Source organism: Vespula vulgaris, chromosome 1 (genome assembly GCF_905475345.1).
Source record: "Vespula vulgaris chromosome 1, iyVesVulg1.1, whole genome shotgun sequence".
In the NCBI taxonomy this organism is placed as follows: Eukaryota; Metazoa; Arthropoda; class Insecta; order Hymenoptera; family Vespidae; genus Vespula; species Vespula vulgaris.
This window is the reverse complement of record NC_066586.1, coordinates 4,495,540-4,522,290: the sequence shown is the minus strand read 5'-3', so window position 1 is coordinate 4,522,290 and position 26,751 is coordinate 4,495,540. Positions and strand designations below refer to the sequence as shown.

Genomic DNA, 26,751 nt, shown 5'->3' with positions numbered 1-26,751 from the left:
TGCTCTCGCGATCGCTTTATTTTTTTTTGGTTTTTTTTTTTGTTTTTTTTTTGTTTTGTTTTTTTTCCTTTCTTTCTTCCACCTACCGTTCGCGAATTCACCGCTCGTCATCGTGTTTTTAACGAATAACCGTAACGACTTTTCGACCGGGTGACTTTCCTGCTTGCGGCCGACATTGTATGTTAGTGACTCTCGCTAACGCGTTCTCTCACTTTTTCCAGAAATGCGTGTGTAAATAATTAATTAGTATTTTTGTTATACATATACGTATTTGCTAAAACAACCGTGGAAAAGAAGCATTTTAATGGAGATATAATATGAAAGAAGAAAATTGAATAGGTCCGTTAAGTGAGAGATGAATATTTCTACAAAAACGATTAATTTGTAATTTTTAAGGTGAGTATAAGTGGCCATTTTCTCTTGAAAATTATTATTTTGTTTTGTTTCTGTATTTTTTTATGTTCTTTAAAGAAATATTTCAAATATAGATTAATTTGACGAACGATCCATTTATTTTTGTTAATTAGAAGTATATTTAATATTATTTTATTTAATTGGCCGTGTAAGCCATTCTTTGCATTATATAAATCGTCAAGAACTATGGGATTACTACTAATGTCTAGAAGATCCACTAGGAAGGTTTTGTGGTTCGGCTTTAATTATAGTGGTATTTCTACTGAATACCTTGGTAGAATTGTCATCATAGTTGGGCTTTTGTTTACAGCATGCATGCGATTTTCCCAATTTACTAAAAATTGAGTTTTTATTTAAATTACTTTTTAATCGCAATTTCTGAAAAAAACTTCATTTTTCTAAACAAATGACTCGTTTTTTGTCAGGAACTATATAAGGTCGTTTCTTGGTTTTTGTATAATTCATTTATAATATTTTCGTGACGCTACATGTCTAGAATGATAGAGGAATACGTATATTTGCAGTAAAATACACGAAAATTGTAAAAAAAACAAATATAAAAAAGTAATGTAAAAAAACGAGCAAAAAAGTTCTATTTTAATTCCTAACATATGTAATTCAATGAAACTAAAGAAAGAAGTTCATAAATCATATATATATGTAACCTGCTCAATTTAACATCAACGAGATAGGTCATTTATACTCTCCTTAATTCTAATAATGAATATCACGTTTAGAGACTTCTATTAGTAAGAACTTATTCCTAAACCCCTTATAGTAGGCAAAATATTCCTGAATGTAGTAAAGAATTTATGTATCTAAATACAGGGGTTGAATAGATCGTGTTCGACGAAGTACAATGCATTATTTTTAGGCGCGATGCATATATCCTCATAATAAAAAATAGCAAACAATCTTAAATTACAAATAATAAACTATTTGATTATATACATGGTGTCCGTGAAGTTTCGATTCATTTTGGTGAAAACGTAACTAATTCTCACTTCTATGAAATAAAAGAGATAAGGTAAAAAAAGTTGATTGGACTTCATGCAGACTCGAGTGTACAGTCCTTTTTTCTTCGCAGAAAAAACGATTATTGGCAACGGTTATCTCGATATGTTATAATACTTTTTGGTGCCGCAATTAATGGACGATGGAATTTTTCGTACCGTTGTGTTTTTTCCTCATTTTGCAACGAATATACGAGACTACCTGAATGGAACTTTTCATAGCAAGTGGGAATAGACAGGGATTCGCAAAGATTATGACCAGTGTGTTCACCCGATTTAACACCGTTAAACTTCTTCACTCGAGGATTTATCAATACCAAAGTTTATCGAACGAAAGTTAATAATCTTCAAGAACTTAGACTTCTAGTAGAATTCGAACTGCTATCGACAGCATTACAGCATATACGTTACAAACAGTTTTTCGAATTACAACGGAAAGTTAAGAACAATGTTTCGAAATATAAGATGATCACGTCGAATCGTTTTAAACTCTTTTCAACAATTTCATTTTATTTCATCAAAATAAATCGAAACTTCATGGACGACATTCGTGATACATTATTACACCGAATGTTTTTGCTATAATTCGTCTCCTTTTCTTTTCTCTTTTTTTCTTTTTTTTTTTCGTAGACGCGTACAAAAGAAAAGAAAGGAAATGTAAAAAGAAAAAGAGGAAAATAAAAGAACGAGAAAAACTCACACATGATTTTGAGCTCGACACTATTGCTATAACCATCGCCCTCGACGTTGCTGGCGACGCAGGTGTAATTTCCGGCCTGGGAACGATTGACTTTTCTTAAAGCGAGATCGTATTGTTGCACTATCACGCCGTTCTTCGCGTTGTTCTGAATGACGTTGCCCTGGAACGAAGCGTACACACCGAGATTAGATCGGAAATCTGCGAGGAAAAGTATCAAGGGTAGGGCACGGTTTCGCGAAAAGCAACGTGGTAAGAAGCGTAGAAGCGGATACGAGGACGAATGGAACGGTCTAGGAGAGGAAAATAGGTCGGGCAATGCGACGAAGTGGAAAGCGAAGGAGGCACGCGTAACATCGAATAGAAGACTAAGACCATTTTCGTGACAAAGCTCTCTCTCTCTCTCTCTCTCTCTCTCTCTCTCTCTCTCTCTTTCTGTCTTTCATTCTCTCCCTCTCTCTCGACTTCTCTCTTACCTCTATCTATCTATCTCTGTCTCATTCGCTCGTATTCTCGAAGGAACGAAGGATTACATTTTCTAGGAGAATTTCTCCAGGATCGTAGTTACATATAGAAGAGCTTTCGTAACCGAACGTGAAGACTATGACAAAGGAGAATAGACAGACGCGTAGTTAAAACCGAAGCTCGGGATTAAGAGAGGCAGTGAATAACGACGAAGTAAAGGAGAGAGAGAAAAAAAAGTAAAGGGGAAAGAGCAAAGGACAAAGAGAAGGAAAGTATAATGACGTGGGTAACTACGTATGTAAACCGCATTATGTATACCGGTATAAAGAGAAGATAAGCAAAGATAAAGTTCTTTTGATTTTGAGAGAGGACATAAAAAAAGACAAAAATAGAAAAAAAGAAAATGAACGAGTCAAAAGGGCTCATTGTTAAGTCGTTACTCGTCATAGAGAGCTAATGTCTATTCGTGCATGCATGACTGTATATGCACACGTGTATATGTACGTCTGCATCGGTCTATACGATAAGATAGAAACAAATTCCCGTGGGATCGACTTACGTTGTGCTTCCAGACGACTTTGTAAGCCCAGGGATTCGCACGAACCTTACATTCAAAGTAGACATCATCGCCTTCCTCTATGTCGTCGGGATTCATGTTGGAACCAAGCCCCAATCGTAAGATAGGAACGACTGAAAGAAAAAATCAATGTTCGTCAATGTGATTGTCTTAAGCTGCTTACCCATCTCTACTTGTACATATTCGAGTATAACGTGGTAAACTGAAACAGAGCGTTCCATTGAATTGGTGATTATATCTCGTACGATGTGATATGTCATGAAAATACAAATTTCTTCGTTAATTACTTCGTGGAAGGAAAATTTGTTAGATGTTCGACTGACATTATCGGGTCGACACAATATATTTAAAGCATTCTCTTCAATATTAATTTGATTGAAATTATTTTTAAATCTTAGTACAGATTCGACCAAAAGTTCCTAAGGTTTTTTCCCTTTTATCTCAATTATCAATTCCTTTTCAAGATTTTTTTAGATCAATTTTCTTATTTTTCTCTCTCGTTTTTTTTTCTTCTTCAGATCGTAAAATTAGAACCCAGAAACACTTGGCCTATCCTGTATTTTTCTAAATTATTTCTTTGATATTTTCTATAGTAAGTACTTATATAATAAGTGAAAAGAAAATCGATTTTTAACGTTTGACAGATATTAAGTTTCACGTCAAAAAGAATCCTTTCTATCCTTTGATCAAGATTCGATAACGTTCGACGATTTATTTACCGTTAAAAGAATTCTTTTTCAAAACGTTATATCGGGAGATAGACTGAATGACAGAGCGCTCGAAGCCGTCATTACTTGTAGCGAACGAGTGATCTTTGTATCGCGACGAATTGCGACAAGTCCCGAATAAATCGAAGCGCATCGAGTTGTAGCTCGGCCATTCCATTTCGGGTCTCGTTGACGTCTCGTTATTGCGATTACATTCCCGTTAGCTCGACGTAATCTATATCGACGACCTCGTTTCGAACTGCCATGCACGCTTTTAACTCGTTTACCTCGTTGATATCTAGATACATTTTGCGTCTATGCGTGCGTACGTACGTAGATAGATAGAACTGTCGTGTAGTTATACACACGCATATTGCAGGTAAAGCATATAGAGATACGTAGGAACACGTATCTCGGACGAAATGTCGACCGAACGCAAACACGGATTTCTGCAATGCTAGTTGCTTTGCCGAGAGATGTTGTCCCGAGCGTACTCATATCCATTAGTATATGAAAAATATGCTTCTCGTTTGCTTTTTTTTTCTCTCTCTCTTTTTTCTCTTTTTTTCTTCTTTATCTCCTTCTTTTCTTTTTTGTACGCGCTTGGTGTTAATGTCGTCGTTAGAGCGATGAGAGATCTTTTAAAGAAAAATATCTGCATTTAGAATACTTACAAAAAACGTTCAGTTTCCAGGTGTCCTCGATGACACCACCGTGAACCTTGTGATTCTCGGATCTGCAGGTCAACATTTTGTTGTGGTCGAATAAGGTAGGCTTGAAGGTAAAGATGGAATTCGTCATATTGCCATCGGCCGATACCTGAGAGACACGGAATATATTTCTTGTTTATAATGAAAAATTGATTGAATTGCTCGATGAGAAGAGAAAGGATTTATTCTTTTATCGATCGGCTTGAGTACGATGCAATCGAGGTTGTATCAACGATCTATGAAATGTAACAACCTCGAGAGAGAAAAGGAAATTAAAGGAAAAAGGGAAAGGAAGGATAAGGGAAAGGTAAGACTGACCGATAGAGATGAGATACGTCGACGCAGGAACAAAGTCGAATAATTACTCTGTGAAAGATAACGGAGCGAAGGAAGGCCGGATCGGACTTTACACGGCTTATAAGCCGAGCGTTAATCCGGCGATAAGTCTTAATGACCGGACGAAGTTGGCCAAGGAGGCGTTTATCATTCGCCCTCTTGCGAATAATCCTTGCGAGCAATCCTAACGCGTAATCTTGCTAATATTGTAATTGGAGAATCGTTTCGCCAGAGGGAAAGGTATCGTGAGAAAAAAGTGAATATACAGCTAGCAAATATTAAATGTTATTCGATCGAATCTTTATTTGAACGATATCGATCCTTCGTCGTTGTCTTACCTTACAAATCTCTCTCGCGAGCGAACGCATGCTCAATGGGAGTAAAATCTATCGATCGTACGCGATCTCCGGCATCTATCGAACGAATCGAGCTTTTACAACTCGCGCGATAGGAATTTCAGGATGAAATTGAAGCGAAATTCGCGCGTACGACCGGCCATAAATCGAGAAAGTCGAATCACCTGGCTGCCTCTGCCAACTATGCGGCCACGTTTCGTTCGACTCACTATCGATTGTGAACGTGCCATCGGTATAACTCGCTGTCGCTATCAACTTGTTCCTACACTCAGATATTATGATGCGATACGACAGATCGGGCCAACGTGTGGGCTAGGTTAAAACGAATCGAGTTCTCGCCATTTATGTAAAATGGAGTCTTTTTAACGAAGTGGGGAAAAAAAAACGAAAAAATAAAATCGATCATTCGCACGAACTCTCGGCTACGTTACTTTAAAGAGATTCGTTGTGTTATGTTCCATCTCTTTTTTTTTTTGTTCTATTCTCTCCTGAACGTAACAACGATCAAAGCTGTCTCGAGAGGTAGGTCACGTTAGTGGCAAGCGAGAAGAAGAAGAATAAGACAAATGGAGGAGGATAGATCGCGAAAACATCGTTTCTATCCGGTAATTGCAGCATGGCGTGTTGGAGGGAGTTCTTAATGGCGACGATGCAAATACCGATACCCCGCTCGCTAATGCCTGTGATTTCGTGGAGAACGATCGAGGGTGGAATTCATGTTTCGCTCGTTCGTCGACCGACGTTTTTTGGCCGTTTCGAGAAGCGATCGTGTACGCGGGCGCATTCGAACTTTGGCCCTATTCGAAGTTCCCCTTCGCTTTACATCGTTTTCCTCGTACCTTCGGAATGTTCGTAAGGAGAAAATGATGACGAGCGCGTTGAATGTGGGTCGTAACCTTTCTTTCACGGCTCGGAAATGTTTTACGCCGAAACGTGCCTCTTTACTCGCTTCGTTTTCTACTCCTCTACATATATCGTACAGTATGCTAGGTTTGATGTGAAATAAAAATGAAAGGGTACTCATTGCAAGGAGAGAGCTAATAATTCGAAGATGTTACTTTCATAGTGTTTGAGGATGGAAAAAAATGGAAAGAAAGATAGGAATAAAGATAGAGAGAAAGAGAGAGAGAAAGATAATATGAAAAAAAGCTCACCCTCTCCGTATAATTTTCCATCTTGTCGCCATCCATATACCAGAATAATTTAGCCGGTGGCCTTGAACCGACGGTCATACAACTGATATTGTATTTCCGATCCGCGCTGAGTGGTGCGTGCTCGCTACTAAGTATACTCACGCTCAAAGGTCTCACTGAAATAGTAGAAGAAAAAGAGATTGATAGTAAGAAAATTATCGTCTTACATCTAGAATTTCAACGATGATCGAAAAGCAAGTGATGTAAGAACAAGGAGAGTATAAAAGAGCCGGTGGGAACTTGCCGAACTTCTAACTTCGTTTCTCCCTTAATGCGTTTTAAACGAGTACTAACATTCGCGGCAACAAGCGTGACGTATCGCCGCAAAACCTCCGGCTCTCGTTTCACATAACATCGAAAAAAGAACACGAGTTCTTCGACTAACAAGACCATCGAATTGTTATTTGTTACTTTCGTATCAATTATGATACAAACTTCTTCGACGTAGTCGTTCGAAGCTACGAATCTTTCACGATTCGTTTTCGAATAACTAATAAAGAGATATTTGCTCCGAATCGATATTGATACGTTATGAATGAAATACGTATAACGATTGGATACGATATCTGTAGTAAGTTCGGCAAGTTTTTCGCAGGTGAATTGACTTCTCCTATCGATGGTTTTCCATCGAATTTAATCGCAAACAGAACGGAAAAGGAACGTCTTTCTTCGTGACGGCGTGAGAAGAAGGATAAAAAAGTACGCAGTGTTGGGGTGAAAGAGGTGGTAGTTCTCTACGAAGGAAGACAGACGGAGGGAGAAGAAGGATTTTCCATTCAAGCGGCGTCGAGGTTCGCGCACGGAAGAAGGATGAGAAAGGAAGAGCAGGGAGAGAGAAAGAGAGGAGAGGAGAAAGAGAGAGAGAGAGAGAAAGAGAGAAAGAGAGGGAGTAAGAGAGAAGTGGAGGGTGAGACGTAGCAGAAGAGAACTCGGAATTAAACTTTCAGGACTCCGAACTTTTGACACCAATGAAAAATTTTCCACTACTTCGTCCTTTCCGTAGCTGGTCTTCCTCCATCGCTGTCGACAGTTTCCACCTTCGGGTCCGTCACCTTAATCTACTTCCTACGACTTTGTTCGTCGTAATGGTGCGCGCATATTATACGATACCTATCGGTATTCGTGTCGTTGTAATCGAGATTTCACTACACATAGCCGTTTCATGCATGTTCGGTGCAATAAAACACTCGTTTCGTTCGACGAAAATATTCATGAGAATCGCAGACTCGTTCAATCTTTAACGTTTTAATAAAATTTTCATGTCGCACATTCGACGATAACTACTTACATATCTAGAACGTATATCTATATATTATCGAAAAATGTCTAAGGTAGGTAACATATTATAGATGGGGACGTCTTTTTCGACAGAATCGAATAGCTGAACTACCTGTAGGATCCTGGAATAACGCGTCATTAAAAGTTCACTAGAAAAGTTCGATTGATCGATGGTTGATTGAATATCGCGTTGGCATACGTTTATTTTCAGTAGGTACTCTTTGCGTGGACATCGATGATGAATGGTGTTAGAACGACCTGAAGGAAAAAAAAATATGCGTAGGCGTCCATTAGAGTCTTGATGTTGGTCACCGGATGGATATATGTATGTAGATAGTTATAATGGATGTTCGATAGACGATATCGTCAATGTAAGGTTTCGTTCGAAATTCGATACTCCTAAGCCATAACTACTATCTACTACTCACGACGACGAATAATCCACCTTTTTCTTACTTCTTCGTACTGACTGAATAACTTTTTTGAAACCACGATGATAATACACAATCCCTGGAAGCCATAAAATTTTTATAAATCGTACTGTCACGTTTTCGACAACGGAAGGAGAAGTTTTAATTGGAGTGTTTTCACGAGAAACCAGAGTCACCGTGAAATTATCCGCAAACAAAACGGTCTATGTCAAAAACTCCTGTTCCTCCGGGCAAAGCTGGAAACGGTTCGATAGAATCCGGATGAGTTCGTGCGGGAGGAAAAAAGAAAGGGAAAGAGAAATGAGGGGAGAGAGGAGAGGGATAGAGAGAGAGAGAGAGAGAGAGAGAGAGAGAGAGAAGGGAAGCAAAACGATCAAATAAAAAAACCTAACGAGATCCATGGAGGAAAGTAAAAACGGGTTAAAGAGCGGTGAGACAAGCGAGGAGGAAAGAGAACGATCGAAAGCGGAATAACGAACGAGCTGCCGAGGTTAAACTTATTGCTATTGCAAATTAGAAATGCCTAGCAACTTTATCTATGTACGAACAGCACGTTTGATTTTATGGTAAATCGAGCCAACAGCGTACGGATTTTTCCTTCATCCATTGTTATTCTTTCTCTGTATTCTCATCGTTATTATCTTTATACAAAATGAAAAAAATAAAATAAAATAAAATAAGATGAGATAAAGTTAACAAGAGAAAAGCTACTCTGTTGTTCATCGTTCAAATTTTATTCGAAAAAGGTAATCCCAAGATTATTCCATTTAAAAGTAATTAATATTTGCTCAAACTGCGTCACTATTCTTTACATTTGTTATAATAAAAAATTGTTTGCGAACAAATAATGCAGTTTTATAATTATTTAAAAGTTTGGACAAAGTGAAGAGGAACGGATTTGTATGCTATTATTATATGTAATTTGTTTTCAGTTATTCAGTGACGTTAATAGAAGAAAAAAAATATATATATATATATATATATATATATATATATATACATACGTTACAAAAATGCGTGCACTAGCATGACAAAAGTTTTGCGATACCTACAAAGAACGGATTAAGAACAGTTGGAGAAAGAAGACAAAAATAGCAACCATTGTACATACGAGTAAGTTATATTCTTTTCTGCTTTCTACGCACGCATCTCACTTTTCTTTTACGATAAAAACTATTTTACAACCCGACCATCTTTTAATCTAGATATACGTGATCCTTTCTCATATTCATTCTGTAATAATATCCCTATTCACTATAATAATAATAATTATTATTATTATTATTATTATTATTATTATAATGGTTAGATACGTTGTCGTGTAGAATAAAACTTATTAAAATTGAAAGACGCTTTTAAAGAAGTAGCTTTCATGGATATGAATTCTCGAAATGATCATTGAGAAATACTTACTGAACATTACGTTTCCTATTAAAACGTAAGAAACATAAAAAGCCTATCGTGCTCGCGTATATTTAAAGGGGTTTAAGTGGCATACAGTGTTGGGATTAAGCTCAGTACAATTAAACTTACGATTCCGCATGTAGTGGATTTTAAACTGTTACTTGTTTCTTTCACTAACAGATGCGAATGTACCGAATTAGAATCGATCCCATGGTCGAACGATTTTTCGTCGATATCGTACCTAATGCTACAAGCATCCCGTATGTCGAAAGATCGATAGATTCGTGGGTAGAGAAGGATCGTGTCACGAGTAGACGACGAGTACATGAGTGATTAGTGTGAGACATGAGAGCGAGGATAGTAGAAGAGCGTTATACGAATAAACACGGTACAAAGCTTTCTCTTCTCTCTTCTCGCAAACGATAGCGTTAATTTATTTCTTAATTTACATTCATGAAAGCTTCTTGAATAGAAGGACAACGTTGAGAGGGGCGAAGATCGAGGCGAGAAACATTTGTTGATGGAAAGATCCAACGCGTAAGGGACATACACAGATAAACACAGACGCGCGTGCACGTGTGAGGTCGTACGTACGAAAGGTCGAATACGACGAAGCGCAGAGACGTATATTTATGTATGTTCGTACTACGTAATATTCGCATATATGTATATGTTTACGTAGAGAAAGAGATGGAGAGAGAAACAGAGATAGAAGTAGAAAGAGAAAGAGAAAGAGACAGAGAGAGAGAGAGAGAGAGAGAGAGAGAGAGAGAGGCTTGTATGTAGCAGCAGGTAGTCGCACAGTCGACACAGTCTCGTTGCGGGGGTCACAGGAGACTCACTCGACTCCGATGGTAGTGTCTGAGAGGGTTCTCCTGCCTCCTTCAAAAGCACTGTCTCCGGTACACAATCAAGCCCTGCAGCTCGAGGGTCCGTGTCTCTTGCTCACCCTCTCCGTCTTCTTCCGGTTCCCTTTCTTTTAACTGTCCCCTCGGCTCACGGCATCTTTCCACCCCCGTAAACCGTCTTCGCAGCAACAGCAGCGAGCATAGCAGCAGCAGCAGTAGCAGCAGCAGCAACAACAGCAGCAGCAGCATCGGAAGCTTTAGCTTGTTGTCAACATCGTTGTCGTCGTTATTGTCGTCGTCCTTGTCGTCGTTGTCGACGTCGTTCACGTTGTTGCGTGACTCCTCCCATGCAGATATACCACAGCCCGAAGCTTTCTCTCATTCTCTCTTTCCTCGTTATAGAGCTCCTTGCACCTTTAACTACCATCGCGAGTCTTTCCTTCTCTATTTCCAACTTCTTATCTCTCCTCCTCTCATCTTCTTTTATCACTCATCACCCCTTGTTTCGCGCTCTTAGTTCTTTCTTTCCGACTTGTTCACACATATACATGCACATCTATATCCTTGCTCGTAGAAAGAGTTTTTTCTTCCCAACGAATCGATATTCTCCAAAGAGAGCCGGTCGAAGAAAACGGTCCTCGTTCTGTTCTCTCTTCCCCGAGGGTCTTATGATTTTCAATTCCTTCCGCAAGCAAAGTACTTTCGACCATCGCGTCAAGGAGTCTACGGGGGAAGCTTTCCTTCGATCGTTCACCAACTTGACAAAGGCATCGATGAATCGACAAACGGGAAGTCGTTGATTCGATTAACGCTCCGTAGAGTTTCTAGGGTCGTACTTTCGATAACCGTGCTTGTCCTTCGTCCTACGATTTACCCGAATTGCCGAGGTCAAAGAAAATCGTCCAACGAACGACCGACTCTTGGCTTTAACGAGTTCTCTTTATATCTTTCTCATCTATCTTCCTCTCCCTCTCTCCCTCTCTCTCTCTCTCTCTTTCTCTCTCGCACTCTTATTCATTTATTCTACTTTCACACTTTTCTCGTTTCGTTAAAATTCACCATATGCTTATTTTCAAACCTACTCGCGTTGTCTAATTTCAACGGCCGACTCCATTAGAAGCCAACGGTTTTCTAATTAGTCAGGCTCGATTAGTTAGACGCTCAATAGTTAAGTTGGTCTTAGAGCTCGTTCCTTCCATATACGTATATAGTGTTCAAGTGTGAGCGAATTCAATCCCAAGGTCGGTCGTGCGTACCCCACTTCTCCTCTTCGTTCTCGTTTCTTTTCTTTTCCCTCGTGTACGGTACCGTTCTCTAGTCCTTTGACCGGCCTCTCTCAAGAGTGAAATTACATGAGCCACGTGGTACGTTTTCCTTGACGGTCCACCGTTGCTTTTTCTCTCGAATTTACTGTACGGAGATTGTAGGTCGTTGAAAATATCTACCTTAGATTTTTATTTCTTAATAGAAAATAGCGGGCTTATAATAATCATTAAAAAAAGAAAAAAAATATCTAGACACGTCTTTCTAGAAGCTAGTTATTTTCCATTATATTTTATAAGAATAAAAAGTGCAAATACTTTATAATGTAATGCAGTATATTTTAAACGCGTTTTATGCAATCGCAAGAATTCAATTAATGGAAAAGTTCATTTAACAAAAATGTGAATTTACTAAAAAAATAAATACGGTTTGAGATTTTTAATCATAATATATATATATATATATATATATATATATATATATATTAGGATTCTTTTATTTCATTTAATGATTTATGTTAGCTCGTAAAATTCGAATTTCCTTTAATTAATATCATTCAGCCTATAGAAACATTGTCATTGAAATAGCATACGAGAAATGCGACGATACGATAAATAATATATACATACATACGTACATATATATATGTATATGATATATATATATGTATATATATATATATATATATATATATATATATATATATATATATCATACCTACATAAATACATGCTCTCATACATATATACATACATACATACATACGTTGCGGCGAAGAATCGGTGAACCGTACGATAATAATGATCCGCGATTAACCGCGTTATTTTCGCTATCGTCAGTCGCAGAGCTTTCGATAATTTATTTGGCAACATTACCACGCTCACCCCTTCTTCGTTCGATAGCTCCCGAATCAACGGCACGGTTAATTTGTTCGTGTTTTCTGTATGAGAGCACACGTCGTTTTACTTTCGAAAGCATATCATGAGTCTATAATTTCGAGTTTCGTTTTATATATATCTATGTAGATATGTACTTTCGATTTGCCGGTCGCAGTATCATCGATTAATGTCCGACCACTGTAGTGGTCCAGAGAAAAAAGGAATAGAGGTGTATTTCGCTCGTAAGTTCGATCGAAGACGTTGCTTATCGCAAAACTCGTTCGCTTTTGTGCTTGCGTATTTCTCTCTTTCTCACTCTCTCACTCTCTCTCTCTCTCTCTCTCTCTCTCTCTCTCTCTCTCTCCCTCTTCTTTTCTTTTTCTTTCAGTAGTACCTACTTGCAGTGATAGCAAAAGGAATGGCAGATGGTAGGAGTATAAAGTCGCGTAGAAATCGCTCTCGTTTGTCGACTCGTTCGTAAAAGGCAACAGCTCGGGGCGAAGGAAGAGAGGCGGATGCGGAGGCGAACGTAAGGCGGCATACCGATAATTCTACTGAGTGCTTCGTGGAATTTATGAGGTTTAATCCTTTGCGGAATCCGAGAGGAAGAGAAGAAGAAGAGACGAGGGTGGTTGCGAGCGAAAAGACGAGCAAGCGATTCTCTCTCCCTCTATTTCTCTCTCTCCCTCTCTCTCTTTTTCTCTCTTTCTCTGATGCTTTCTAGAGAATCTGTTCGTAGATTGGAGTCCGTGCGAGAGTTCAAAGTGCAAGGAAAAAGATTCGAAGCGGCATATCGCGAGCTAAGAAACGGAGCTTCGGCTTTGAACGATAAAACTGAAGAAACGAGGATGACGCCTCTGCGACTATAATATCTTGAAAATACTTTATGGATCTATGTCGATAAGATACCGTTATTTTCTCCGTCATTTCAAACGAGGGAAGTAAGTAGCGAATCTTCTTCTTTTCTTATTTCTCTTAAGACGATTTACAATGGTCTATTCCTCTTGTTACGTTTATTTCACGAAAAACATATATTTCTTTTCTTTTCTTTTCTTTTCTTTTCTCTTTCTTTCCTTTCCTTCCTTTTCTTCTCTTTTCTTTTCTTTTCTTTTCTTTCCTTTTCTTTTCTTTTCTTTTCTTTTATTTTATTTTATTTTATTTTATTTTCTTTGCTTTGATCGGCAACAATTCGAGAATAGAATAGACAACGATTATTCTAGTTTTATTTCTTCTTCTTTTTCTTCCTTTGTAATCATCGATTTTACCGCAAAGGGTACACATTATCATTTTTATTATTTTATCCTTTTCGTGCCTCGTGTTTTATCGTTTGTAAGAAAAAGACTCGGGTAGTTCTCGCGAAGGAGTTAAAAATAATTGGATATATAAAAAGAAAAGTGAGCTCTTCGACACGGCCTGTTTTCCAACAGCTTATGATCGGAGTGTGTAATTATCTTCAGGCGTTCCTAGTAGGAAACACTTTGCACAAGCCAACCTTTTTAGCTTTGGATTTATGTAGATATTTTTATGGCGATGCGTGTTTAAGGTGTTACGCTACAGGCTTTTATGTAAAACGAACCAGCAATATATATGTGTGACTCTGAAAGATATACAATTATTTTTTATAGAATTCATCGCGATTGCTAATGCCTCGATGAAACACTTTTCTTTTTCGTTTCTTTTTGTTTTTAATTTTTTTTCTGTTTGTTTTTAATTACGACTTATTACGTGATTATATATGTTTATTTCGTAGAATTTTCTTATCGACCATCGAAAAGATCGTGTAAATATTTATTTCGCTTGAAGTTCCACTATAGTAAATGTCACGGAAGTCGTCGGAGCCATGTTGTGTTCTTTCACATTAACACTTACAATCAAATCTGTGTGTCTCGTTAGCGCGTACTATCCAAGCTTGAGATAGATACATTTTTCTTATCGCTCTTCGTTATATTTGCTCGCATGTTTTTCGCTTTATGCTCACTAAACGTCTGCATATTTATAGACACATTAGATTCCTATCTGAAAAGTAGATTGGATCGTTTAAACGTTTTATATCTTTTGATCGATCGTCGCAGCGTGTTCTCTGCAGTAGGTACTGCAAAAAGAAAAAAAAAAGAAACTACATTGATAATATATGTATATGTGGAAGATACTATGTGCAGCACGGAAGGATACTCAGGCCTGTGGAGAAATTTAATTTATCCACGCAAAGAGACTATCGCGAAAATGTGACACGTTGACGTTTAGATAACGAGGTAATATGTAAATAAATATGTATTGAGAAAAAATGAAAAAATTGATTTTGTGAGACAATGTTTTCTTTTTTCCTTCTTTTTATATGTGAAGTTCGAATTGAGAAAGACGCATGTGATTTATAATGAAACCAAATAGATTCATACATCTCTATGAATTCCATAAATTGAATTTATATCTTCTCGAAAGATATGTTACGAACAAATATTTCTTAATTTCTCTATACAAATTGTTCTTATTTAGATTCGAATTGTTGTAAAATTTCGAGTTGATGCATTCCTTCTCGCGTCGCTATTTCTCTATTAAATTCGCAATAGTTCTCGAGTTGCTTGTCGACATTTCCGTTTAAAGATATTCTCGTATTTCAAACAATGGTAAAAAAAAAGGAAAGCAGGTAGCAACGACGTAACTTCCGGTATGTCTTCGAATCTTTCTCGTACTTTGGATTTTCTAGTGGAATTTAATAAAAATCTAAGATACCTTTAAGATAGAGCTTGCGACCCTTTCCTTATTGTTTTTACCAACAAAAATTACGCATTTTTGTTCTCCATTTCCATTCCCAGCTTTTTTTCTGCGAGTCGCTTACTTTTCAACATCCAGTCTTCTTTTAGCAAAGAGCTCATTCTTCTTACTAGATTTATATTTTACGTTCGTATTTTCTTCATCTCTCTCTTTATTTCTCTCTATTTCTCTATCTCGTTGTTTCAAGATTAATGTCGGTATATTAAAGTAACATGAAATCAATATGTCCGTGACATATTATGTATTCATAAAATCTATTGAGATCTAGTGGAAATAGCCAACGATTTCATTAAATATGCATGCCGAATGAATTCATTCGTTATTCGATTAGACAAACATAGGTGTATGTATGTGTATATATATATGTATATATATATATATATTTCTACAAGAAATTTTTTAAATTCTTATTCTACCAAACGACGAAGGAAGCTAAACTGCACAGTACACTTCAAAAGAATTTACTCGCATCTTTTCTTTTTTCTTTTCTTAGAACAACAGAGAAGGTTTCTTCGTATTTTCTTCGGCCAAGTTTTTCGTTCGATCGTTCGGTGTTCGAACAAAGTCGAAGTAAAAAGAAAGAAAATAAATAAAGAAAGACAGAAAGAAAGAAAGAAGAAAGAAAGAAGGAAAGAAAGAACGAACGAACGAAAGAAATAAATAGAAATAATAAAATAAAAAAGAAAAAAACATAAAGAAAAAAAGCTGAGAAGGCCGAGGACGAAAGGATAAGAGAAGCGGTTTGTATCGCGGCTACGTCCAACTTAAAATACTTTTTCTTAGGCCGGCTTCCAGCTTCGTTTGCTTAACAACGCAGATTTTTCTCTTTGACTCGATTCGTAAACGCATTCCCATCCGAGAGAAGGTCTGTCTCAACGATAGTATGAAGGAGAGAACGAAAAAGTGGGGAATGAAGAAAAAAGTGAAAGAAAAGTCACTTTCAACTGGAGCTTGTTAAACTCGAAGAAACAAACGACACTGGCCAACGAAAATTCTCTTTCTCTCTCTCTCTCTCTGTTCGCTTCCTTCTCTTATTTTATTTACCACTCGTTTTCTTATTTTGTCGCTTTAGTTCCGTCTTCTTCTGTTTCTTACTTACGTTCCAACTACCCTCTCCCTTGAGAGTTTCCTCGCCGGAGCCATCTCTTAGTTGGAACGAGCAAAATCATTTGAAATGGCATTCGGAATAACGCATCCCGGAATTTCGTCGCGCGAAAAGCGTCGAAATTAGCGTATGAATGTTTAAAATGAAATTCTTTAGGAATAGAGGTTCTACGTAATCATGTAAATTTATAAAATATCATAATGTTTCACATACGAAAAAGCAGAGGAGAGACGAGGCAAAATACGTGTCTCCTTAACAAGCTCCTACGCTCGCATACATATGTATGGAGATGCAAGAAGTGTCGTATAATTTGGATTCGTGAGATAATGAAACGCAAGCTGCTTCCTAAGAAGATACTGGGGAGAACTTTGCCTTTAGAGAGATAGAAAGAGAGAGAGAGAGAGAGAGAGAGAGACAGAGAGTAAAAAACGCGATAAAAAGATAAAGGAACGGGAGCATTACTCACGATGCATTTCGATCGCGACCGAGGCCGACTCCGGTTGACTGATGTTATTGTTGGAAGCCTGACAGGTGAAGACAGCGTGGAGATCCGCTCTGGAGAGATCGGTCACGACCAGAGTGTTTCGACGAAGGGATGGAAACTCTCCTGGCACGTCCTTCGAATCTAATAGGGTTTCTCCTCGCCACCATTTTACCATAGGTTCTGGACGACCTGAGAACAGGGAAATTTCATATAAAAAATGTAATCCATTTATTCGGCCTCCATAAAAGGGTCGGGCAATCGCACGATTGGAATATTTCGTCGAGATAAGAATTGAAGGCATTCGAGGAACGTAAGAGAGAGAAAGAGAGAGAGAAAGAAAGATAGACAGATAGACAGATAGAGAGAAAGAAAGAGAGAGAAAGAGAGAGAACTGCTCGTTAACTCATAATTTATAATAATCGTTGCGTGAGAGAACAAACCCTCAAGGATGAATGTGCTGAGGAGAGTTGGGAAGTGGTGAAGAGACAAGAGAGGTCGAAGGGTCGCACGTCTGCGGCCTCATTATCTTTTTCCACGGATCCATTTTCGCTCTCAGTGACAACGCGAAAGTAGGAGAGGGAAGACTCGAAGAGAAGCAAGCGGTAGGAGCAAACTCGTGGTTAAGAGGGAGAAGAACTCATCCAAGCTTTTGCCGTATAATTCCGACGTGTCTCCTCTAGGCGACGGTTCGTACGAGGTAATAAAAATAAATTTATTATCGTTATTGCCTTCGTCTTTCAGACGTAGCGCTCGGCCAGATATTAAAATATAATAGAGGGAAGATAAGCCAGAACGAACTAAAACCAAGCGGAACCAAAAGAAGGTAGAATGAGTCGATGAGCAAAGCGAAGCGCAAGATGAGTCGAGCTGCGTGCTCTACGACCGGTCTTGCTTCGCTTTGGCTACTTTCTTTGAAGATTTATCTTAATGGATCCGACTTTTTGCAAGGGCTTTAAAAGAATGTTTAATAAGACGCAACCACGATGAAACGCTCGATCGTATCGCGTTATTTTTTTATCGTTACTTTTAATACCTTCTTATATGAAGATGTAAACAAAATCTATTTCAACGTACCTCCTGATACTAAGCACGTTAACTTCATATCGCCGCCTTCCTCGTATGGTCCGGCCACGGTCGATACAGTTTTCCCACGTTCGTCGATGATGTTTGGCTTGTGCGGTGGTACTGAAAAAGAAAACAGAAAGATAACAACATTACAAATTAATTCATCTCGAGTTTATTATTACGAAACGTTTTGAAAAACTTTTTCTCTACGTACTGTATACAAATACACGCGAGGTAAGTCTTCACGAATTTATTTATTTACTACATATTGAAGGACGGACGGACTAAAGGAAGCAATAGTTCCTTCGTTTCTTCGTCCAGTAAGAAGCCGAACGCCGACGGGGCATTGCGACGCGAAAATATCGCCGATCAGGGAACGGATATGGCAGTATTTTGTACCGCCGGAAGACTCCCGCTAGATTTGTTCGAATATTATACGGCATTACGAAGGAGCAGTGAGATATTTGTCGGTATAATGTGACAAGGAGAGCTACGACGAATCATCGATTTTGTCGCACTGCCGGGAAACGTTAAATCCTTTGGTATTCTGCATCGTGATTTTGCCGTCGTAGAATCGACCATTACGAAATGCTACTCCTATTCGTCGTTTTGTTCCGTTATCCGTTTCACGAGTCGCATATTGTACGAACGAGAACTGGATACGAGAGTGTGAGATGGAGAGCAACTAAAACGTAACGATACTCGATTACACGAAAGAGTAATTATTACATCGAAGCGTAAGGCTTTAGATAGTAGCGATAAAAGATCATAATACCGATGTAAACGCGATCATACACGTGCGACCTTGTGTAAAGAAATAGGTTGGTACGTAGAAATTCCCTTTGTAAACACAAAGCAAAGCCTCTCTCTAAAGCGACGTAAACACTGAAAAAAAAATCAAGAGAAGCGGAGTTGGAATTATGCTCAGCCGAGAACTCCGTTAATCGGCTTAGTCGCCGCCATTGCTAAAGAACATTTAGCCATTGAATAGAATTGAAAATTATCGCATCCCGAGCAAACGAACGTACAAAGAATGGAGAATCGACGTAAGCTGAAATAGATAGTTCGATTGGAATCATCGGGATAGACGAGTTTTGGGATTTAAAAATAAACTTTGTTGACGACAGTACATTCGATGGGGAGCAAAGCGCTTTGAGAAATTGAGAATTGAGAGGGTTTTATCGTTATTGAATTACATATGCATTAAATCCAATGATTTAAGCATCGAGTAGAATGTATTCCGAAAATACACAGCTAATTATTAAGTCGATAAACTCGTAATATTCGTGTCGTTTAAAAGGTCGAATGAGAGAGCGAAATAGTGAGATCTAATCATTCATGAAAAATAAGAAACATTAGTTTAATTACAAACATTTCATTCATTTCTATTAATATCACGAAACGGTTCAACCTTGAGAGAAATAGTAATTTCCGTATACGAGTCGATATTAACGTTTTTCCCGATAGTACATAAAGGCCGGATTAAATTTATAGACGTGCTATAATAAAGAGCTTCTTTTCTTTCATTTCTTTACCCTCAAAAAGACTTTTAGGTGGATCGTGTCGGTATCGTAAGAGCCATTTGGACCAACAAAAAATTACCTTCACGTTATCCGTAATATCCGATCTAACGATACGAGAACAAAATTGAGAGAGAACGGTAACCGAAAGAAAGCGTTATCGTTTACTTTGCCATCAATTTTTCTTCTTTTCTCCTTTGATCCAGCACTTCGCTTTTTCACTTTCGGAAATTGGTCCGTATACCTTTACCTTTCATGTTTCCGCTACCATTACGATTATACTTTTGAATTGGGAACAATGTGAACGACCTAACCCAATACAATGGAGGATATAAAGTGTATCGTATGTACGCTCTCGCGTATAAATCGTATAGAATATAGAGAAAACAATTCGTATCGCAAAAGCGAATATGTGCATGTGTATAAGTATATATATATATATACCTATGTATAATATATTTATTTATATATAGAAGTATGTAACAGCGTACATGTATGTATATATATATACGTATATATAACACATATATCTTTATGTATCATACATATATGCGTGTATATATATTTATATATGGAGAATATGTCGAGTACAATACCGCACACACGTACTAGAGGTTCAGGTACATGGATTACACACTAAACTATGCGAACTATGCGAGGCTTCCTATTGGCCGAATTTCCACATAAATCGTGGTTTGTGCTGCCCGTGCGAATTCCCATACCGTAGATGTATTATGACAATAAGCATTACTGTCGCTCCTTGCATTGATACGCTAACCAATTAAATGTTCCGTTAATCTATACACGTAGTTAAATGTAGATAAATTCGATATGCAAATCGTTATCCCCTCATGAGGCTACAATCGATGTATCGCGATATCTCTTTAACGAGTCGTCCTTACCGATGTATTTCACACATTCGGTGTATTTATATGCTTCCTCCCCCTCCTCTCTATAAATATATATGTACATTATATTACATAGAAGCGTAATGACTCTGAAAAAAAGTAAAAGAAGATAATACTATCCTAATGTGGAAAAATCGAGATCGGAGAGCAATGTTGCGGATTGTGTGCGGCGAAACAGCTGTTTATTTCCACAAGTTTTTTAAAGGAGAAAGAAATGCTTCTGAGATGAGGGGTAGAGGATGTGGATAAGAGAAGATGATATTGGTGTGCGCAAGGATGGGAAGGTACGAGCGCCGGTATGGGTTTAATGTCCCGGAAAAATGGCGCGGCTTCCGCGTACTTACAACACCGGCACGTGGCTACCCTGATAAAACGTCGTAAGGAGGGTGCGAATACGCAGCCAACATGTTGCAGGAGATTATTATCGCGAGCTGCCTCTTCCACGAGATCGTTATGAATTTCAAAAAGGATACGATGCACGTTGCTATGTTTTTCTCTTTTTCTTTCTCTTTTTCATCTTTTTTTCTTTTTTCCTATATAAATATAAGTAGATAAGTACGTACTCGCAAAATGTCGTTAAATGGATGTCACGTATATTTGTAGAAATAGGTTGGTACACATACAGACACACACACACACACACACGAGTAAGTACTTACCAATGATAGTCAGATAAATCCTTGAGTTTCTCGTGGGACTCTTGGTGAAATCCACTCGACATCTATAATCTCCCTCGTCCTTTTCCTCGACGTCACTGATGACTAGCATAGCTGGATCAGTATTCATTCGAAAGTGCGTGAACTCGTTCAAATGTTCCTTGTTCTTCCAATGCGATGCCTTCTCCGAATGTTTTCCCCTCATATCGTAACTGAAAAGAGAGAGAGAAAGAAAGGAAGATAGAGAAAAACAAAGAATTACTTTGTGCGAATACCTTATCTCTAAACGTAAAAGAAAATAAATGGTTAAAACTTCCAATTGTTTCTACGTAAAACAAATCTTCGTCACGTTGAACGTTATAACGGAGCAACGATGGCGTTTAATAAAAGACGATCGAAGGGAGTAGTAAGCTGTCGCGCTCGCAAAGTTTCATTAACAGTAGGATTAAGCCGACGCGGCGGACTTAAGTTTCCTTAGGAAAATCCTCAGAGTTATAATAAAGTGAGAGAGAGAGAGAGAGAGAGAGAGAGAGAAGAAGAAGGAGAAGAGAGTCGTTTGATAATCTGAGCATCTTCGAGTCTTGGCACCTGAATTTTATCGCGATCATCATTATAATCATCATCATCGTCGTCGTCGTCGTCGTAGTCAAAGGAGGTTCGATCCTAACTATAAGTTTCTCGGTTGTGCCTACTTGGTTGTGTAAAGTTCTTTGTAACAAGAGAACGAGGCTCATATAGAGGAACAGGAGATAGGAACGTACTGGAGGTACCGCAGATACGACCACTTGCTCTTACTCAGGATGCTTCCGGCACAGTCCACGGAAATACCGCGAGAGGCCGAACGAACGGAAGGCCGTACGAGCCGGTCGTGCCGATCGTACCGGTTCCATACGTGTGTTAGGTGCATACTCGTCTTGTATTACGAACGTAACATTGGCTAAACGGCAAAGCTTCTATGTACGTAAGCGAGGATGCGTCTACCAAATCGCTTGCTCTCCCATATGCGACCGAAAACACGTCGAACGCTTCTCGGCCCTGTTAGTAAATGTCTGCTTCCGGCTATATCTACCGACGTATGTAGGTACATAAGCGTATCGTTCGAAATGTCCGGCCGAAGATTTCTTATCATTGAATTAGCTGTGTCCTACGCGTATCTCCATTCAGGATTATCATTAGGTAGATTAGAAACCATCCAGTATAACGTAAGCGTTTGTTGTAATTCGTTCGAACGATTAATCGATCCTCAACGAGTACTTACGTTCGCATCTTTCTATTTTCTCGAGCGACGTCTATAAGTTTCTCCTTTTCGTTTGTACGATTTTCTACGACGCAAATCGTACCGTTCTATCGATACATCAACGGTCGATCCTATTTCGTTAACTGTCTATAGTACGCATCAACGAACGTGGAAACCCCTTTGCTAGTTACTTGCAAAATGATCTTGTATCAATGCAATCAATTACATGAACGATATTAGAATACTTCCGGTCGAGCAACGAGCATAGTCGAGTCGATAGCGGTGATATCTGAACGTCGATATTGGGAAGGATCTCGATGTTGCGCTAACGGCTTCCGATGCGAAACAACAAGGTATAACGGATTAGCGGTTAGATGTCCACATCGAGACGCGGTTACGCCTGTCACATGCTGCTGCGGTTAATTACAGTGCGACATCTCCGCACACGATCTGAATTTAGTTCGCGCTATTGTGTACTTTGTACGAAAGGGAACGTTTCACTTGAATCGTACTTAATTATGTCTCTTATAAAGCGTCTCGTGACGTAGCCTTTTTCCCGACATTTAAGGGAACGGACGAAAGAACGATCGAGGGGTAATTTTCTGATTCGATACGATCGTAAACGACTCAAAATACCGCGAGATCGACGTAGAATATGATTTGAAATTAGATAGCGTTTGATGTAGAATCGTCAGGATGAAAGGCTGATGCGTGTTCGATGAATCTGTTTATGCTCATTATACTAACAAGTTCAATTCGTTTGTCAAACTGAATCCGGCTAAACAGATTCGCAAGAAGGGTCGCGTACAATCGAAGTCTCTGCATAAACCACGCACACGCTATTCGATTGTTACTTACGGGGTCGTAGACACGTTGCTTCGTTCCGTTGTCAGTCAAAATACGAAATTGGCAGGTATAACGATGCAATTCGAAATCGTAGATCAAACGAAGCTACGGAACTATGCATGCTATACGAGATTATACGATGAAAAAAGGGAATAAACGATTGCACGAAAGCACATCATTCGTTTCAAAGAAAACATTATCGATAAAAATATTAAGAGGTTGCTCTGTGACCGTAGAGACTAACCCACGAGATCATCGAGTTTGTTTTACGATATCTACGATATCCGCAAAAGGGAAGATCGATCGTAAACCTTTAACGAGGGCAAATACGTCTTTAGATTCAAAGTAATTTTTCGATATACTCCTTTATGAAAGTGGCTATATGCAATATTTTTTCTCTTTATCTCTATTCATATCTCTTCTCTCCCTTACGATCTCAAATTTATAGCGTAAAAAAAAGTTTACTGAGAAGGAAAGTTCGGCTATGTTTTCATACTATTTCGGCAACTATGTCGAAAGTTTGAAGCTTATGTGTAGGAACAGTTTGGTAGGACGGTGCAGTGGGTACGACGTTTCGTCGTAAATTTCTACGAATGCTGTAACACGTCTGCACACTACACTCTCTGCTCGTTCATTGTTATTAGGACGCTCTGAGTCGTTATGAATTTTATGACTTTACGCCGTAAGTAATATGGGAATTTATAATGCCCGGTCGAGTAACAGGCGAATTTCTGCGAAATTCACGGTCATAAAGAATCGATGATCGTTACTTATAATTTTCTTTTTTTAGATGTAGATACCTTTCTTTTTTAAATATAAGTACTTTTTTCATCACAGGAAAGAAAAAATAACGAAGATAAGTAAGTACAAGACTATAGATCGAATAACGTGAAAGATATTCGAAGAGTATATAGATTTCAATAAAAGTAAAGTTCAGGATTAACATAAGTAGCGGAAATTATGAAAATATACGTATGCATGTCTCGTCATTAAATAAACAACGAATCGTAAAAGTAGCCTACTATATTTTTTCAGATGGAACATGAAAAATATATATCAGAGAGGAAAAAGGGAAAATAATATTGATCGTAAAAACCAATCCTTCTAATTCATATTTGCGTTTCAAATTGGAGGTAATGTAAGATGGAGGATATATCGTTAGAAGGTGGAAACTTTCGTTGAGAAACAGGTATAGATAGGAAACCTAGGGTAGTATTATTAAACGGAAATTCTCGTCAAGTTACGTTAACGTTGCGTAGGATACGGGACGCATCCGGTCGATGGCAGCCGCGCTGCTGCCGGTCCAACCGTAGGTGTGGTTCGGTTCTCTGCCACGACGGTCGGTTGGTCTGCAGCGCTGCAGCGGTTTGGCGCGGATTAATAACCGAAAGCCCCAAGTTAATTAGCTTGCCGGTATAATACGAAATACCGCGGGCACGTGCCGCGGTAATGCGTCCACCGGTGACTCGACTTCCCTCGAAGCCGCTACTATCGATGTTGTATTCGAGAATGTGAGTTGGTAAGAGATAGAAAGAGATAGAAAGATATATATATATATATATATTTATATAGATAGATAGATAGATAGAGAGAGAGAGAGAGAGAAAGAGAGAGGAGATAGAAAAGCCAACGCCGGAAACCGCTTTTCGCGAGCACGGTCACGTGCTATCGTCGTACGTGAGAGGAGGCGCGAAGAACACTTGCGTTCATTGTTACGTGGACCGGACGATGAAGTTCGCGTACGCTCCAAGTATTCTACGATAGACCCTCGAACCGTGTTGTAACTTCATCGTACGGGAACGGTTTTAAACTTACGATTTCTCGTTGCAACGGGAAACGAAATATCTATTATATTTCAAAGAGAAATAGTTGAGGTAAAAAGGGGAGTACCGCAATCACTCGTTTTATAACCTAGGACGAGTACGATAATTTCGATCGAAACTTAAAAGACTGAGATGATTTTCTACGAATGGCTTGATAGTAAAAGGAGACGAGATAGGAGAAGTACCTCGCTAGATTCTCGGTGAGCCGGTAAGCGCAATTTAATTTCGCTGAAATTGCTGAAAACGTCATCGATCCTTTCGGGCTTCCTTAAGAAATATGATGATATCGAAAAAGTTCCTTTCACCGTGCACTTTCTTTCCTTTTTATTCTTTCTTTTCTTTTCATTTCTTTTATTTTCTCTCTTGCTCTCTCTCTCTCTCTCTCTCTCTCTCCCTTTTTATGTCTATCATTTATTTTTTCTTCTTAATAATTTCTCTATTCGTTGGGATTAGTAACAATACGAATGAATCGTGTCATGATAAAGAGCGAATATATGTATATCGTTTGTATTCGGTATCTTCCAGGATCTAGGTGAAAATGTGATTTTGAGCGCGACAATTTCGTCGACGATTATTATCCGGATTTTCAATTAAACCTTCTCCGTTGCTCGATTTCGCATTATAACGAGAATTCGAGCATATACATAGTATATATTGCATATGTATGTAGATTACGTGTATGTAATTATTCTAACAGGATTTTGATTTGGTATTTTCATCTCAGCTTTACTTCATTTCGTCTTACTTTTTCGCATTTTGTGACTAAAGATAACCTTTCAATAATATATTGTTCATTAGGCCAGAGCGAACAATTGAAAATACATCATTGCGATACTTTAATTTGATTCGAGCTTAATGTTTTTAGAGATATCTTTAATTATTCATGGATACTTATTAGCGCATTTTATGAAATAACGTTGATAAAATTAGAGAAAGAAACGCTTCTTTTTCACTTTAATAAGAATCAATTAAAAATGTCACAGACAATTTAACCAGCAGAACAGAAATCTATAAAGGTTAATCATTTCAAAACGCGATATAATCAAGAGATATCGACAGATTATTCTATGACATCGAGACAGTTTCTAGAGACGTTTCATAGACCTCTCATTGATTTTTCAATTTTTATAAAAGTATTCATGCAAAAGAAATGTTCATTCGTCGTGAAAATAAGTCTTTCATCGTCGGTGGCAGTATATCCGCCAGAAAGAGGGTATAAGATCGTAAAATCGAGGAAGTTTCGAGCCTGGGTAGAAAGAGATAGAAATAGAGAGACATAAAGGGAGACACACAGAAAGAGAGAGAGAGAGAGAGAGAGAGAGAGAAACGTTATCGAAGAACGTAAGTCTCATTAATTCGAGAGCGAGACGTTCGTGGGTCGATAAAGGATCTTTGATGCTCTCTTCGACCACATCGGTGTCGTATGTATGTGTAATCACATACACGACTATATGCCTGGATTTTCAATTAAGCTCTAATTCTATTTGTCGGCCGCAAACGAGGTCGTCAAGATGAATTCTAACCCTTATTATCAATTTCGCAGATGAATAGTGTGAATTTAATGGCATATACATTACTAAACAATATCGATCGATCGATCGATCGATCCCGATTAATCACATTTGATATGTACTTCGCGTATTGATTATTATGAAATCGAATGCTTATAACGTAGGTATCTGATTGAATGACGCATTAGGTGTGTTCTCAACAAACTGAATATTTCGATGAATCCGGAATGTTACGTGTTAGGTAAAAAGTCTAA

At 38.3% G+C, this 26,751-nt stretch overlaps 1 protein-coding gene across 5 annotated transcripts in view; it reads right to left on the bottom strand.

Moving 5' to 3' along the window:
* The window catches only part of LOC127064829 (synaptogenesis protein syg-2-like), a 169,206-nt gene that overhangs the window by 10,017 nt on the left and 132,438 nt on the right, over positions 1-26,751 (bottom strand). For all 5 annotated transcript variants that reach the window (XM_050996433.1, XM_050996424.1, XM_050996444.1 and 2 more), the window contains 7 exons: positions 21,084-21,292; positions 18,006-18,116; positions 16,914-17,120; positions 6,430-6,584; positions 4,548-4,692; positions 3,149-3,279; positions 2,128-2,287 (listed from right to left, as the gene is read on the bottom strand). In XM_050996433.1, the coding sequence (XP_050852390.1) occupies positions 2,128-2,287; positions 3,149-3,279; positions 4,548-4,692; positions 6,430-6,584; positions 16,914-17,120; positions 18,006-18,116; positions 21,084-21,292 (1,118 nt within the window). The remainder of the gene's footprint in view (positions 1-2,127; positions 2,288-3,148; positions 3,280-4,547; positions 4,693-6,429; positions 6,585-16,913; positions 17,121-18,005; positions 18,117-21,083; positions 21,293-26,751) is intronic.